The sequence below is a fragment of the Ochlerotatus camptorhynchus genome, unplaced genomic scaffold (assembly GCF_037179485.1).
Source record: "Ochlerotatus camptorhynchus isolate MF236.1 unplaced genomic scaffold, CSIRO-AGI_Acam_v1.1 ptg000041l, whole genome shotgun sequence".
In the NCBI taxonomy this organism is placed as follows: domain Eukaryota; kingdom Metazoa; phylum Arthropoda; class Insecta; order Diptera; family Culicidae; genus Ochlerotatus; species Ochlerotatus camptorhynchus.
In genome coordinates, this window is record NW_027040532.1 from 305910 (window position 1) to 323879 (window position 17970).

The 17970-nt window shown below is 40.8% G+C and overlaps 1 protein-coding gene across 1 annotated transcript in view; it reads right to left on the bottom strand.

Moving 5' to 3' along the window:
• The window catches only part of LOC135713688 (uncharacterized), a 145180-nt gene that overhangs the window by 63218 nt on the left and 63992 nt on the right, over window positions 1-17970 (bottom strand). Inside the window, exon 3 of the mRNA XM_065236874.1 lies at window positions 5868-6138. Within this exon, the coding sequence (XP_065092946.1) occupies window positions 5868-6138 (271 nt within the window). The remainder of the gene's footprint in view (window positions 1-5867; window positions 6139-17970) is intronic.

Genomic DNA, 17970 nt, shown 5'->3' on the forward strand with positions numbered 1-17970 from the left:
CACCCACGCATACCAACACTATCATCGGATAGGGGAAAGTTTCCCCTACACGATGATGGTGTTCGTTTGCGTGGGCAGCCTTCGCTTTATGCGGAAAGGGCTTTCGAACGGTTTGTTTACAAATGCTGATGGGCCCTTTTCTATTGTTGATCCAGATTTATGGATTTTAATTCGCCTGCGCATATCGTATCTACATTTTGGCGTTAATCCAAAATCTAGTCATGGCATGCCCGCGTTGTCAAAAAGTCATTTCTGACTCTGACCGCATCGTCTGTTGTGGGTTCTGTGGTGCATCTTTTCACACCTTCTGCGCAAATGTGGACATTCCGGTGCTTGACGTTCTGGGGCTGCATGAGAGGAATATTTTCTAGATGTGCGATGGTTGTGCGGATTTATTCTCCAATGGACATTTCCGTAGCATGACCGCTCGCTGCAATGATAGCCCCACAAGTCCAGCCGATTCAGAAACAATCAACTCGCTAAAGGACGACATCTCCAAACTAAGTGATGCTGTCGTTACGCTCTCAGCCAAAGTTGAATCTCAGCCAAAATCGCAGATTGCACTGGGTGGATTTCGTTTTAACGATTTGTCGAACAAACCGAGCACACCAAAATGTAGGCGTTTTTCTGATGAAACTGCTTCTCGTAGTACTCCTAAGCTGGTTAAGAATCGTGGTACTAACAAGACTATGGGTGAAGCCATAAAAACCGTTGAACTGAATGAAGACCTGTTTTGGATTTATGGACTTTGTTCGAAAATGCTTGAACATGAACGATGACCAGCCGAAGTCGAAGGTGGTGAAGCTAGTTCCCAAAGGCAAGGATATTTCAACAATGAGATTCGTGTCTTTCAAAGTCGGTGTTAGTAAGGAGATGAAAGGTATTGCGCTCTGTACTGATTCCTGGCCAGAAAATATCTACTTCCGTGATGACCGCACAAAAAACGTAGCGCAGATTGTAAACCGGAGCAATGATCAAGCAACAGATGGAGGTACAACAGTTACTATAGACACACCGATGGAATAATGGAAAAATCAGCGCTTACCTCCGGAAGCACATCCACCAACATAGCCGTTCGTATATACTCCGCAGGAGGCATTTCCCACAGTTCTATGGGAGCCCCGGATCCACCCGACCCAGTCATGTTTGCTGATTCCTCCTGCCAACGTAGTCGTCCTGGACCTGTGGTTGTGGCTGGTGGTGGGGTCACCCAGCAACACCTCTCAGGCAAGTATACGTATGTTAGAAACGCTATCTTGCCTAATTGCTTTACGAGTTCCAGTAACCCTCGGAGTGCCATTGATGTCAGCTCCAATGCTTCTGATCTTCCTGCTGAGCTTGTAATTCGTGGCCGGGATTCCAATTCCACTGCAGTAATGGCAGATAACTCCTTTACGCTGTCAACCCAACCGGTGTCACGTGACAACATCCTCTGTTATCCGAATTCGGACAAAGTACACCCTCAAATGGATTTGACACCACGAGGACGCACTGTATACAGCACTTTGGAAGCCCCTGATCCACTCGACCCAGTCGTGTTTGATGCTGTTTCCAGCCATCGGAGCCGTCCTGGTCCTGCGGTTGAGATCGGTGAAGGGGTCTTCCAGTCTGTGTTGCCAGGCAAGTATTCTACACATCAAAACATTTCTCTGCCTGACAAACATTCGCGTTGCAGTTTACCTGAGCGGAATGGTGCATCTTCTGGTCTCACCGCACCCAACGTCGCCGATATATCATCTGAGCTACACCTGTACAACCAGAATGTTCTTGGCCTCAGGACTAAAATTGATCAAGCTTTTCTTGCAACCGCCGAATTGGATTACGACGTGTACGTGTTCACAGAGACTTGGCTGGACGATCGTATACAATCTTGCCAGCTATTCAACAACAACTACTGCGTCTATCGCGTTGACCTTTGCGCCTCCAAGTGCTTGCGTCGACGTGGCGGAGGCGTACTAATAGCCGTGAAGCGAAAGTACGCTTCTTCAGTTGTCCAGCTTACAAGCAACATTGAGCAGCTGTTTGTTGGTGCACTGTACATGCCGCCAGATAAAAGTCAGGACCAGAATTTTGTTCAGCTTCATGTAGATGCCATCTTTGAAGCAAACAGACAGCATATCGATATGGGTGAGCTCGTTTTGTTCGGTGATTTCAATCAACCTCGTCTGTTCTGGAAAAGTTCGAGCAGTGGATACGCCTTCGCTGATCCGATACTGTCACAGACTTTAATGGCCAGTCAAATTATTCTTGATAGTATGGCATTTCTTGGATTGAGGCAGCGTAATTTAATTCGAAACTGTTCTGACCGAGTACTAGATCTAATATTTTCAAACGATTCAATTATGACTAACGCTACCGTAACATTAGCAGCTGAAGAAGTTGTGCCAAGCCTGTGGTTTGTGTGCCTCCTGTATCATTTCAAGAAGATGTTGACCTTTCTGAGCGTAACTTTCGTTTAATTTCGAGGGGATTATGATAACTTGAATGAACTGCTGTCCCAAGCTGATTGGTCTGAAGTATACCAAAGCTATGACGTCGATAGCATCGTCAGCTCCTTCAATCGTGTTTTGCATAATTGCATCATTCAAACTGTACCGCTAAAAAGGCCCTCAAGGAATCCTGCTTGGTCCAATGCGCATCTTAGCACCCTGCGTCGACGGCGCGCCTAGTTGCTGCAGCGATATTGTTGTCAACGATGTTTGTATCTAAAGCACCAGTTTGACGAAGCTAGTCGAATCTATCGTGGATACAATCGTTTTTTGTGCAAAATGTACGTTAGACGGAGACAAGATGATCTTCGGCGAAACCCGAAACGGTTTTGGAGCTTTGTAAATTCAAAACGTAAGGAGAGCGGATTGCCGACTACGATGCACTTAGGAGATGTTCATGCTCTTTCTGCAGAAGCAAAGTGCGAGCTTTTCTCTCAAAAATTTGCTAGCGTGTTTGAGAATCGTATGCCAACTGTGGACGTGATAGTTGTAGCTGTTGAGCTGGTACCAAGATACGCGGTGGATCTTGATGTATTCAACATCAACACAGCGACGGTTGAATCAGCTCTACAGAAACTCAAGCAACCTGGCCCGGATGGCATTCCTTCGTGTGTATTCAAAAAGTGTAGTGCACTTTTGGTTGCTTCTCTTCAAGTAATTTTCAACCAATCATTGCAGCAACAGTGGTTTCCTTCTGCTTGGAAGACCTCCCATATGCTTCCAGTGCACAAGAAAGGTGATAAGTCAGATATTTCTAACTACCGTGGGATAACTTCGTTGTCAGCTGGACCTAAGTGCCTCGAAATCATCGTCAATGAAGTACTGTTCAGCTCTTGCAGGAACTACATCAGTGCCTCTCAACACGGATTCTACCCCAAACGATCAGTGGACAGCAATCTGTGTGAATTTACCTCTTTTTGTATCGGCACAATGGACGATGGAGCTCAAGTTGATGCTGTATACACCGACATAAAGGCTGCTTTTGACACCGTGAACCACGATAATCTTCTTGCCAAGCTACTTCGACTAGGCGTTTCCACCAGAGTATGTAATTGGCTTCGTTCGTACTTAAACAACAGGCAACTCGTTGTTAAAATTGGATCAACAGTGTCTGCTCTGTTTACTCCGTGCTCTGGTGTGCCTCAAGGTAGCAACCTTGGTCCATTGTTATTCGTATTATTTTTCAATGACGTGACGATCCTTTTAGCAAATGGGGGACTGCTGATTTATGCAGAAGATTTGAAAATTTATCTCGTAGTACGAAATGAAGCCGATTGCAGGCAACTTCAAGAGTTACTGGATCGATTCGCTCATTGGTGCAACTCCAGCTTCCTCAAAGTGAGTGTATCTAAGTGTTGCATCATCTCGTATCGGCGGTACAAAAAGCCTATTCTGTACAACTACACGATCGATGGACAGGATCTTGAGCGCGTTGATAAAGTGAAGGATCTTGGAGTATTGCTGGATCACCAACTCACATTCAAGATGCATTATTCAGCTGTTGTTGACAAAGCCAACCTTCAATTAGGATTCATTCTAAAAATCACGCAAGACTTCAATGATCCACTTTGCTTGCGTGCTCTCTATTGCTCTCTACTTAGATCAATACTAGAATTTGCATCGGTTGTTTGGTCACCGTATGAAGCTGTGTGGATCTCCAGGATCGAATCTGTGCAACGTAAATTTGTCCGGGCTGCACTACGAAGTCTACATTGGCGTGACCCAGTAAACCTACCGCCTTATAAGCATCGTTGTGCCTTGCTGAATATCGAACCGCTGGCAAATCGTCGTAAGATGGATCAAGCTGTATTTGGAGCTAAGATACTTCGCGCAGAGATTGATAGTTCAGCCTTACTGAATCGTATGAGGATTTATGCCCCAGAGCGAGTGATGCGGTCACGACAACTAATCCAACCAACTACGAGGAATACTTTATATGGCTCCAATGACCCTTTGAACTCTATAAGCAGACGGTTTCAAGAAGGGTATCATGTTTTTGATTTTAATATGTCTACAAACACTTTTAAACAACGTTTACGATCTCTGCATATATTTAATTAAACTAGGATTAAGAATATTTCATTAAGACCACGATGTCAGATGATAGATAAAAATAAAAATATTCTAAATAAATAAAAATTACCACTTCAGTCTGTTATTTGAAATTAGCATCTTCAACTATGTAAATCGTTGACTTCACGCAGAAGTAACACTAAACATATATAGTCAAAGTAGAATTTGCTCCTGATAACGTGCTGTTTTTAATGTTTGTTGGTTACAGTGGTATCGTACATTTCCAAGAGCTAAAGAGAAGTTCCGAAAAGTATCGAGAAATTCCGAGACGTTTTGGGAACTTTAGAGAATTTCCGAGAATTTCCGAGTAGTTCAAAAAACTTTCAAGAGGTCTTAAGCAGCTCCAACGACTGCAGAGAAGTTTTAAAGATTTTAGGGACGTTTTTAAAATATCCAAGCACTCCAGAGAGATTCCGACAATGTTCAAGAACTTCGCTTGAAATTCTTACGTGTCTTACGTACATCCTTTCAAAATAACCAAAATTCTATGTCAACACTTTCAACAGAGTTGTTTTACAGGCCTAACAACTAAGTAACTAACTCGATTAGGTGTACCTATGGCTATACGTTCGTATTATGGTGTGTTCCAATTATGGCCTTTGGAATTTTAATTGGTTTACATCCTTTTACCCCTACAAAAGTTTGAGCTGGACGATTTAACTATCAGATAATTAAGTACAACATCCCGATTAGCAAACAAAATCGAACGAACTGGTTTCAGTTACAGATTTAAATTCCCGCTACAGTTTACAGTTGCTTCACAGCGATATATGTGAAAAAGCTTAGGCGTCCACCTCTTTGATTACACTTTTGTCCAAATATTCACAAGTATTCCCAGTGATCAAGAGGTCATGAATAATCAACAAATCATCCTTTTACACTAGCAACCCCGTAATATGATGATATCATAATATTCGGCAATGTTAGGAGTTTCAAGTCTTCTTCCAAAAAACGTTCAATTTTTTCATCAATTATAAAATTCAGTCCATTATATCCATAATACCCACGTGAGGCTCAAACCTTTGGAAAACATCATAATACAAACGTATAGCAATAACTGGTACATCTACCCTAAGCTAATAGCTGAGTGTACCTAAAGGAAAATATTTCAAATGTTTTATTGTTTTGCAAACAGGCAACTCACGTTCCACGCACCTCACCTAGAAACGCATTCCGTCCGCATAGCATCACAGGCATAGCATACTATAGTAAGGGGTTGGCTAACGCACAACAGTTCCCAGGTTCCTTACCCCCACCTTCACCTCTTTTGATTATGTATGATTTTTAGTGCTTTTCTATACGTACATTGACGGTGCTACCTCCGCAATGCCGGCGTGGTGATTGGCGTGCCGGCTGCGCATGTGACAACGACGACGATAGCGATGATGACGAGCTCAAGGTTGAGGATGTCACCAGTACTCCGGCGGCATTATCGGCGGAGGACGACTGCGTTCGGGATGGCGCGAACGAATTATGACGGAACACTGCAGCCACGGCATTCTGGATCGTCGGGTCTATGGAGCGATTGAATTTCTTCTTGCGACAGCAATAGTCACGACACGAGTTGTGTATCTTTCTGCAAAATGGCGAGAAGAGCATAGAGAGGAAAGAAATCAGAGATGCGTCCACCACTTGTGCCTGTGTAGAATCGGAGTGAAGGACATGAATAAGTTAATAGTTGGTTTTATCTTCATGGCGTATCATTTAAAATAATAATCACGCTAATAGTGGGCTGGCATTTAACCGTCTTCGTCGTCGACCGTAGATATACGATTGTATAATTGACTACTATTGCAGTGGTTGTGGTTTGTGGTTAGGGAGGAAGAATGATGAAACGTAATATACTCTCTGGCAAATAGCCTTCGAGCTTTCAGCTACCCAGACCTGTTCTGAATCTGAACAAAGAGTTGGTGGCGTGATGAATGCGATGCTTACATGCTACGAGTCTTTAACCTGTCAGCATTAGCACCTCGTACTGTCATTAGCAATCAGGGAAAGCCTCCCAAAGGGGGAGTAAAGTGGTGATCTATATAGATATCACTGTTCAAGGCGTTATTTAAATGATCTGCGTATCTTCTTCATATGAACGGAAAACATTGTCCACATAATTCAAATTTAGCCCTAAGCCCTTTTTGGTAAACACATCAACTTTCATATCGGAAACGGTATTCAATTCAAAGCCTACATCAAAGAATAACGCTGGACAGCTATTATTTCAGCGAAAACTAATATCATGATTCATTATCCCTCCAATCGACCGAAACCACCCTCCTTCTGTCGAGAGGTAGAACGATGCTCATGAGGGGAAAAGGTGGCAATCCAATAAACCGTGTCGCATCCGTGCCATTACATAAATTACATCAAACCTAACCGGATCTCCGCAGCAGCGCTTTGTATTACTACCTCCGATATCCGCCGAGCCTCGTTTTCAGCATACTGCGCATTCAATGCTCACGATTTACCCAGAAATTCAATCGTCAACGGAAGTTTGCGTACGGCTTTGGTGGAAATTCATCACATAAATCCAATATGCAATTTCTCTCGCTCAGCCATGGATGGGAAAGCTTCCTGTTTACGTCCTATTCTGTGTGGATCGGTATGAACAGACAACGATACAAAAGAACCACCGGAGCGAGATGTGGAAAGTGCATTTTGTCTAATGAAAAGAGGCTTTCCCGGTAAGTGTGCTGTGCGTACCTAACAGTGTATGTATGAGTGAAAGCGTTCAACCTCTCCACCGTAGCTCAATGGAACTGATTTATTATTTATGATTTAATTAAATTGATATTTGAACAACGTACGTTCTACAGGGAACGAGCTTGGCAGTGAATCAGTGTATGTTGGTATAAGGAAGCGTATGCAATTTACCCTGCCTCAGGATTCCAGGCGATGATGATGGAGTGCGCTCTCGTTCATAGGTGACTAAAAGCAAGGATTCACCAAGCTATCATCTGTGAGGCGGAAAATTGACTACAGGCGATGAGCTTTCATCTCGGAGTGTTTGAATTTAGTATGAATGTGGGATCAATCTAATTGAAAAAGGAAGCTCTTCTATCAATTGGTTTTCAGTTTCACATATCCTTGTCGATCGTAATGCAATGCGAATTGAGGTAGGTAGTGAGATACACAGCCCCAAAATTGAAAGAATTCATCTTCATTTGCTTGGTTATAAAGTCCCAAAGACGGTAAATTACAATCATACTCTATGCCCAGGGAAGTCGAGAAATTTTCCAATCCGAAAATGTTCTGGACCGGACCGTGAATTGAACCCAGCCACCTCCAGCATGGTCTTGCTTTGAAGCTGTGCCTTTACCGACTGAGCTAAGGGAGGCCCCTGCCCTTAATGTAGCGTTAATTGAGTCGGCAATCGAACCTCCAGCATAGTTTTGATGTACTTATAACCAGAGCTTTGTGAACTAGGCTACACACTAAGAAATACCTATTCTTACACGTGACGGAATCCACATTTGACATAAAGTATGAGACGTAAACAAACATGTCATGTAAAATTAAGTGCTCCGAGACTGAAAAGTTCGAATGTACGTTTGATTGAGTTTAATTTCGCGTCTAATATGACTCAATTTTATGTCAAAATTTACGCTCGTATATGTCAGTCTCAGAACACCTAAATTTACATGAATTTTTCTAAGTGCGTAGGACAACATATCAAGAAGACTGGTAATTCTTCCCTTTGCCAGGGGTGTAGCCTGTAAGGGCACAAAAGGATAAATGCTCTTCCTCCATAATTCAGTAACAATATAGCAGATTTTTTTTAAATTTCAGGATATTTTTAGTGCAAATAATTTAAGGGGCGATAGCAGATCATATTTGAAGTGAAAATTTTTTCTACACATATGATCAAATCTCAAAGATTACTGAGTTATTGAACTTTTTCTGTTTTGGTCCATGTTTGTCATAAATTGGCTCTAACTCAAAAACTATGCCATTTAACTTCAAAACTCTTGCCTCTATTGGCCAGCTTGGTAAATTTACCACTTAATAGTGTCATTTCTACTTTAGGTAAGCTGCATTTATACACAGTTTAGGGATACACGAGGCTAAAACTTGTGTTTTTTCCTACGGGTTTTCTCTTATTCTTTCAAAAAAATACGTAATAAAGTGTATTGTATTGTCCAATCAAAATATGCCTCTTAATGCGTTCTACAACTCTCTATTTGACACAAATTGTCTATCTTATTTAGTTTTGTCGCAATTTCGTACTAAACACATGATGTTGGGTCGTTAATTAACGGTTGTTTAAGATACGAATTCAACCCCACCGTGCGTTGCTGTTGACGTCTGTTTGCAGCGCGCATAGCACATTTCTCGCGTCACTTTTCAAATAGTCCAATGTAACAAATGTAAACAAATCGAGTTATTGCTCTTCTGTCATTGTATGTGATACAAAAACATCCATCCAAATTTACTTTCATTTATTTAAGATAATCATTGATCAAAAATTGTCCAATGTACAGTTTGAAATGATGGGTACATGATTGTTACTTCGGTCATTCGGACTGCCTAACATGATTGGTGCTCTTTTTTCCAAAGGCGGGGCCAATCTAAAGTTAGGTACTATACTCTGAAATCTGTGAAAGGGAATCTAGTATCATGTAGACAAAACTTCCAATGTAACAATCATTGATTATGTCATTGAGAAAAATCGTCCAATGTAACATGTCCGATGTACAACTCGACTTGTCAAAACGTCCTATGTGATTTTTTCTATGTTGTAGCATGAAATTCAAAGTAAAATTGTGATTTTACTGTTTCTTCTGAATTTTCAACGTTATTATATGCTGACTACATTAAAAATAGTAATGCAAAATGTATTGTTTTTAAACAGTTAAAATAATAATCTGTCGAACTTCAACTTCGATTTTCTCAAAATGGTGGATATGTTACATTGGTCTATTTGAAAAGTGACGCGAGATTTGATCGCCACGCGGAGTGACGGTATGAAAAGTGTGACAAGATAAACAATGCTGCGGACGGTTCAATTCGCCTTGACACCAGTCCCGAAGTGACGTTTCTTCACACACATTTTGACAGTTCCTTATGGGGTTTTGCGTTGGAGTGAAAGAATAAGAAAAAGTCCGCCATGTTTCACACATACACTGACAGTTACATATGAGATTTCTCCATAGGAGTAAAGAGTTACAGAGCTCTCGTCAACGCCAATCGAACGCATGATGAAAATTGAAAATGTTCTATTTTTTTTCTCGATACCAATGTAGATCAGTTCATTGAACTGATTGGGTATTTTCCAATGATCAATCAAATTGAAACACTGATCTTCGTTTCTTTCATAAATTTATTTCAATAGTTGCTCTATGTGTCCTCTATTTTCTTGGATTTTCAATTACCCACGTGTGGTCATTGTGGGTATTGAAGTATCCTGCACGGGTAAAGGTGCACTCGTCCGTACAAAGAATGCTTTTCAAGAACAATGCATCCTCATCCATTTTCGCTATCATAATCCTGCTGAACTCAATCCGGAGCGGTATAACTCTTTCCAGAAGCTCATGAACTTGTAACGTAGGGGAAATGGCTCTAATGTTGGCCTATGGATCTAAGATTGGGCCCATCGCTAAAAATCTGCTATTTATCAATTTATCTAGATTAACGCGTCATCGGGACGGTACTAATGGATATTTTTGGTTGCTATTGAAAAAGTAGTCGATTGCTGAATGTATGTATGTAAGCCGGCGCCGGTGGTGTAGAGGTAAGCGTGACTGCTTTCTAACACCCCAATGGGTCTGGGTTCAATCCCAGTCGAGGTCGGTGGGATTTTTCTGAGGCATAAAAATCTCTGGTCACGTCTTCCTTCGGAAGGGAAGTAAAGCCGTTGGTCCCAGCCCATGTGTGTTGAATGGGTGCGATATCCTACGCAGGTGTGGAAGCTGCCTTCCTGCACATTCGATTGCCGTCAATGGATGGCAATCGATGTCCGTCGGTGATTGGCACTAGATTGTGGAACAGAGACCGACGTTAAATAAAGGAAAAGAATGAATGTATGTATGGGCCGACACTTAGGCCGACATTACATACATTTCCCCTATGAAACGGATGCATATTCTCTAACTGAGCTGCAACTCGCCTTGTGCTGGTTTTGGGATCGTTTCTCAAAATTCTCTTAAAATTATCTCCACCATGGCCGGTGTTAGCGACCGGCGGGGCTGGTTGGCTTGAGGTGCAGTCGAAAATAACGTTTCATCCCGGAACCGACGGTGTGTAGACGTGAAGGTTCCTGTGTCAGCGTAATTTTTTACATACAAATCTTAAATCTAACATTATTTTTACATACTTGCGTTAGGCAGTCGACGGTTGTGGAACCTGCGACCATATTCTTGCTGGGCTCTCGTTGCCACACAGTTGACAAAACTGTAACAGAGATGAATATCCGCCAGCTCTTCTGGAGAATACATGTTTGTTTTCTGCAAGCTGTAAGTTTCTGTTTTGATGTTTCTTCTTGGCCTCACTTATCGCACTTTTTTTTTTGTTTATTAATTTATTTGATAAGGCTCAACCGAATTAACTTTACAGAGCCGAGGATTCTTGGTCACTATACAATACATCTTAAAACTATAGTCAAAAGGTACAACACAATAAACACTTTATCTTCCGCTATCCAAAAAGCCTCCTCCATCAGAACTGGAGCCGCTTCCAGTAGTTTCATTGTATGGCAAATTGTTGTACGCCAACGAGGACGATGGACGCAATGGACGCAAAACGTGGTCAGCACTCACACACTCATCACGAAACGGTTGCTTTCCGAAGTCGACGACGCATCTACCGAAAGAACTGCTGATGAAGAACAATGAGGAGGACCACACAATGGTTGCTGCCGAGAAAACAGACGATCGCGTGGCACACATCGAGAGTGGCCTGCTTTTGTCGACAGCCGAGTGAACACTCTACTTATCGCACTTATCAGACCGTCACTCCGCGTGGCGATCAAGTGTGCTATGCGCGCTGCAAACAGACGGCAACAGCAACGCACGGTGGGTTGAATTCGTATCTTACGCAACCGTTAATTAACGACCCAACATTATGTGTTTAATACGAAATTGCGACTAAATTGGTGTCAACAAGATAGAAAATTGGTGTCACAGAGAGAGTTATAGAGCGCATCAAGGGGCATCTTTTGATTAGTACATTTTATTGCGTATTTTTTTAAATAAGTTTTAGACCCGTTTATCCCTCAAATGTGTCTGAATGCAGCATATTGAAGTAAAAATGATACCATTTAATAGTAAATTTACCAAACTGACCAATGGAGACAAGATTTTTGTGCTAAATGGCATAGTTTTTTAGTTAGAGCAAAGACCAAAACAGAAAAAGTTCAATAACTCAGTAATCTTTGAAATTTTATCATATGCGTAGAAAAATTTTTATTTCAAATATGATTTTCTATCTCTCCTTAAATTATTTGCACTAAGGAACCGAACACCCTGTTTATTCAGAGGACATCTAAAACACTTATTATCAATTCAGGAAATTTCGTAGAGCTTAAAAAAAGTTAAGGTGCTTTGTCAAAAATTCACAAAAAACTAAGTTGACCTAGGAACGTTGTAAAAGTTTGGAAAACATTGATTAAGTTACAAGAACTTTGGTTTATTTTAAGAAACTTCATACAAGCTCTTCTGTTACCTGAAATACCGTGATTATTTTAATTTAAAAAACTTCATAAGACTTCTTAACTTCTTAAGACTTCTTAACTTCTTAAGACTTCTTAACTTCTTAAGACTTCTTAACTTCTTAAGACTTCTTAACTTCTTAAGGCTTCGTAACTTCTTAAGATTTATTAACATCTTAAAACTTCTTAACTTTTTAAGACATCTTAACTTCTTAACTTCTTAAGACTTCTTAACTTCTTAAGACTTCTTAACTTCTTAAGACTTCTTAACTTTTTAAGACTTCTTAACTTCTTAAGACTTCTTAACTTCTTAAGACTTCTTAAGACTTCTTAACTTCTTAACTTCTTAAGACTTCTTAACTTCTTAAGGCTTCTTAACTTCTTAAGACTTCTTAACTTCTTAAGACTTCTTAACTTCTTAAGACTTCTTAACTTCTTAAGACTTCTTAACTTCTTAAGACTTCTTAACTTCTTAAGACTTCTTAACTTCTTAAGACTTCTTAACTTCTTAAGACCTCTTAACTTCTTAAGACTTCTTAACTTCTTAAGACTTAAAATAAATCAGGAGCAAACTCCATAATAATTCTGATAACTTTTTAGAAGTCAACTGGATTACGTAGCAATTTGAAGAACTTCGTAAAACTTCATAAATGTGCTGAGATTTTTTTTAAGCTCAAGGAACTTCGTCGGAGTTCAGCCAAAATTGTAGAAGCTCAAGAATTATTGAACAAATTCAGCAGTTTCACCCAGATGTTTAGAAAAATTTGTAGAAAAGTTTGATCGTTTTTTTTCTGCTGTTTGGAGAAGGCCATGGATTTTCTGAGATCTTGGTCGGATTGAAAGAACTTGAAAAAAACATTATTTATTTATTTATTTATTTATTTGGAGGGAAAAGCCCACACTAGTGGGCGCAAAACCTGATCATTTAAGTACCAACAGAAAACATGGAATCCTACAGATACATTTGCTTGAACTAAGTCCTAAACATATAAAAAGATATTAATGATAACATAATTAGCGATTAACAAATTAAGTTATTTAAATACAGAAAACAGAAACCGTCAGGAAGTTAAAAGTACATTATTAAACAGATTCTTAAGCCTAACACGGGAGATATTAAAATCAAAGCAGTTATAACATTTGTTGAAAATTTTGCACATGCTAGTTAAAGGCTCATTAGCGCCGTAGTTTTTGCGAAAAGCAGGGATATTTAAAAAAAAAATACGAACGTAAATTTACGCGTCTGTTATTGACATTCAACTGCTGCAGAAGTGAACCGCAATTAATGTCCGATCGAAGGAGATCAGCGATGAAGGTAGCGTTAGAGACGCCTCGGCGAACACTAATACTCCGTTCACATTACAGTCTATGTCACGTAATAAAGGCTGTCTTGCCATGAGCACTCATACATAGGGCGACACGAATGTCACAGAAGTGATAAAGTGTCACTAATAAATAATAATAATAATAATAACTCATACATACGATTTCCAGTAAAAACTAGATGTATGGGTGCTCATTGCAAGACAGCGTATATCACGTGATATACGCTGTAATGTGAACGGGGAATAAGTAATTATAGGGACATCAAATTACAGCAACTTTCATAACTAGGGAGATTGAAAGGATCACTCCAGGGTAGCCAACGAAGGGCGAAACGTACAAATCTTCGCTGAATGGCCTCGATACGATTCACCCCGTTGCTATAAAAAGGAGTCAATTCTACGGAACAGAACTCTAATGTGGAATAATATTTGCTCCTGCAGGCTGTAAGCATAACAGATAGGTGATTTTCCTGGAAAACCTTATAATGGCACATTTAGAAGCATTTAATACCATCCTATTCTTGTCACACCAAACAGTAAAAACGTCCAGCTGCTGCTGAAGAAACAATGCATCACTTCGATATTTGATGACAAAGTATAGTTTGAAATCGTCTACATAAGACAGCTTCAGGTAACGGATCGAAAAGTGAACGTCAATATCCCAGAATCCAAAGAGAGGTTGACGATGGATGCTAAAGGTGCGGCCAGCACTCCAATACAGTTCTTAATAACCGCGGAAGGGATACCATCAGGGCCAGTGCTGAAAGAATTTTTCAAACGAAGGCTTGCTCTACGAACATCATTAGTCGAGGTAAGCGGATGCGGCCCAACAGCAGAAAGTACGGGAACATCACTTACGATGTGCTCGTTAGGTAAATTTTCTTTGACGAAGACACTGCTGAATTGTGACTTGAACAGGTCAGCGATTCCCGTATCCGTATCTGATTCTTCTTAATCCGTATTGTACATTGTAGAATGTAAGCCCGATTCCTTCCGTTGATCGTTCACATGATTCCAGAAGCTTTTGGGATTTGCTTTGAGTTTAGTTTGTAGATGGCGTTGATGGGCTTGATAAAGCTGTTTGTTGAGCCACTTATACTGTTTTTTAACGAGGTTGTACCATAGAGGTAACTCTAAGACTAGTAGGTCCCGAAGAAACGAGCTCAACTTTTTGGCTCAGCTCTGGTACTATCTTCGGTCCAAAGCTAATCGATTCACCCCTCGAAACATAGGAAAATCCACTAACCCTTCATTTTATCTGTCAAACTTTCATAGCGAATCAAAACAAACATAGTGTAGTACTGGAATTTATACTAGAATTGGGTACGTTAGTCGATTTGCTTGGGACCATTAGGCTAGTCAAGTCTTCGATGTATCCGTTCGAAGTTTACAAAATGTCTTCAAGGCAGCTCGTTTGGATGACTTCGGTCGCTTGAGTCGGTGCTTGGTCCAAGGATGGTTACTAGATATGGGTGGAGTTGTCATGGGTACAAACTGGTCGATCACATACGCGACAATAAATATTCGAGAAAATAGAAGAGGCAGCATTCGCGTCACGATCTCGGAGTTCATCGTCCCAGCTGATGTTTTCGAAAATGGTTGCCATTCCCTCGAAGTCAGTCCTACGGTAGTCATACGATACGCTGTCCACAGGTGAATGGAGTCTACAACGTTCAACTAGTGGTTCGGGTGCCTCTTGAACCGAGCAATTATAGGCGAGTTCATGGCTTAGGAAACATAGATCAAGCAGTCTATGATTTTAATTGGAGATCCTGTTCCGTTGCAGAATATCAGCAGTATTGTAGCAATCTAGGAGAGATGCTACTAGAGGTGTAATATATGAGCCATTAGAGCGAGGATGAAAGAACCCTGTTTCATTCGATGACCAATTGACAGAAGCAAGATTGAAATCACCAACAACAAGGATTTCTTCAGTCGCATTCATCTTGGATACAACCCAAAAAAGTGAACCAATGTGTTGATCGATCAACTCAGAATCGCCAAATCGATCCGGGGGTTAAACAACACGTAAATGAAGACCATTTTCAACGGTAGGGTAACAGCCACCCACACCTGTTCGACACCTGGCTATTAGGTGGATGAAGTAACCTAGAGTCAAAAGTAGAACGAATTATGAAACTCACTCATCTGGGTATATCTCAAAAACTAGAAGAAGAGTTTTCCAAAGTGTGGTAAAAATTTGAGACCAAAATATTAAAATAGGTCATTTTTTGATAATTTGGATACCTGCCGGTAATCAGGCTGTCAGTTTACTGTAGTTACTATAACAAAACAAAATTTGGGTACACCTATAAGAATCTACATTAAAAACCTTCAAATTGACGTTCTAAGATCACGAATAGCTTATTTGGTTGTGGAGTAATCTCTTCTGGAAGTTGCAATTTTAAAAATCTCGAAAATCCAGGGTTGTAGCCGAGAGGGATCTAGGCACTTCAGAGCAAAATCAAAAAAGGCGTTTGTTCATAATGCCAAATTTGACAGCTCCCGTGACAAGCAGGATATTCTGGAATGCATTAAATATCATAAATTATGAGTGGATGTGACAATAAACCTATTATTCAAATAAATCTACTGTCCGTCTTACCTCCGCTGTTCGTTTTACTCCCACTGGCCGTCTTACCCCGAACACACCTAGATTGTATTTGATTGATTTCCACAAACCAGGTGGACAGTTTATGAATGATTTTAGATAAACCCTTTCCTCCCCTCTACGTAGATAATTAATAATTATTAATCATCCATACCGACCGATGCGATACTTACAAAAATCTCTACCTATCTCTAACTGATTGATATTTCCCAGTACTTTTTTCAAATGATGCTTCTCACCTGAAGTACTCCTCTACAGCAATTAATCTCTGCACACAAACACACGCATAAGTAATAAAGCTAATGGGTTCGTAAAAGATCAATAGCACCAGCTTACGAGAGGATTTAACTCCAATTACTTCTAACTCATTAACTTGTAAATGCACCGTAGATTTACACAAACAGGATGTTAATGGGGTGGTGTACGTGTTTCTGATGTGTGCTTAATAGCGCATGCTGCCAGCCTATTTACTTATGGACCCTTGCGCTCTGTGTCTGTGCATATATTCATAACTGGCGGCCAATTCCACATCCGGACGAGTGGCACTGGTACTGACGATGGCATGATTGCTAGTCCTCTTTGAGCAAAGCTTTGCACACCTTACTCCGGGTCAGCCAGTGCCATGTTTCCCTCTAATCCGAGGCTATAATTCACTCAAAAGCCTCTCGTTTGGTGATAGATTCCCAACAACTGACTGATGATATCCATTCGACATCCCACCATCCACGCATTGCACGAGTCATGGATTCTGCATCTGAAAGGATGCTCTGCTCGCGTCAGATGGAGCTGGACGGGGCAGTCTTCTAGCCTTTCTGCCTGACTATATTAGCATTACCATAAATCACTTTAAAAACCCCTTTCGAGGAAAAGGCTCTCACCTGGATTCTAGTCAGGCGCCCTAGCAGGAATGGATTCCCGGTATTGATATGTGGATGTCGGAAACAAGTTTTGCTTTCGTGAAAGTGGCCTTACCGTATAGTGTTCCTTTGCTGCACTCTACGCACACATCATTGCCAGGGGTTGGATGGACATCTATGTCAGAAGAGCCGAACCCAGCTATATCATTCATTTATTCATCAAACATCACAGGAAAAACTTCAGCCACAGGCTCACAATGTTGAAAAGGATTTCAAGCGGATAAGCACCTCCCAACCACCCGGCCCGACTGATCGTCCTTGCTGTGGTTTTGCATTTCCGGGATTGCTTGCTGTGCAGTGAGGATAGGAGGATATGTGCGTGTCAAATCAAATCCGGTCACAGCACCTGAATCATCATTTCATCATCAACAACGGCCAGTTGAAGTGCAGTTTGCTGAAGCTTGCACGTCGTACGCAATACCGTTTTTGTGGAAGTTAAATCTGGACTGATCTCCAGAGCTTAGGGGCCTGAGACAAATTAAGTTTGCATACAATTAGACTTTTACTAGCTAACAACTTTTACGCTGCTTTAATATTTCGACGATTTTTTTTTTCTAATGATTAATTTCTGCGCTATAGATTGGACCATAGTCTTATAACAGATGGACAAATGGACATTTGACTTGATAGATGTTATCTCGTGATCGAATAATGAGCTTACGCAGTAGAAATTTGGTTTTCATCGAAATCGATTTATTAGTCTCCAAAAAAGTGAGTGCGACACGTGAGCCTCCGAGCCTTGAAGCTAAAATGTGCTGTTAAGTGCTTTACTTATTTAAATTCAGACAAAGTTGCTAAAGCCCACATTTCGAGAAGAGGAGTAAGATATTTTCTGAATGATATGTGGGTCTGTGTTTTAATGTTCATACGTTACGTTTACGACTCATGGTAGATTTTGGACAGCGAATATGTTCAT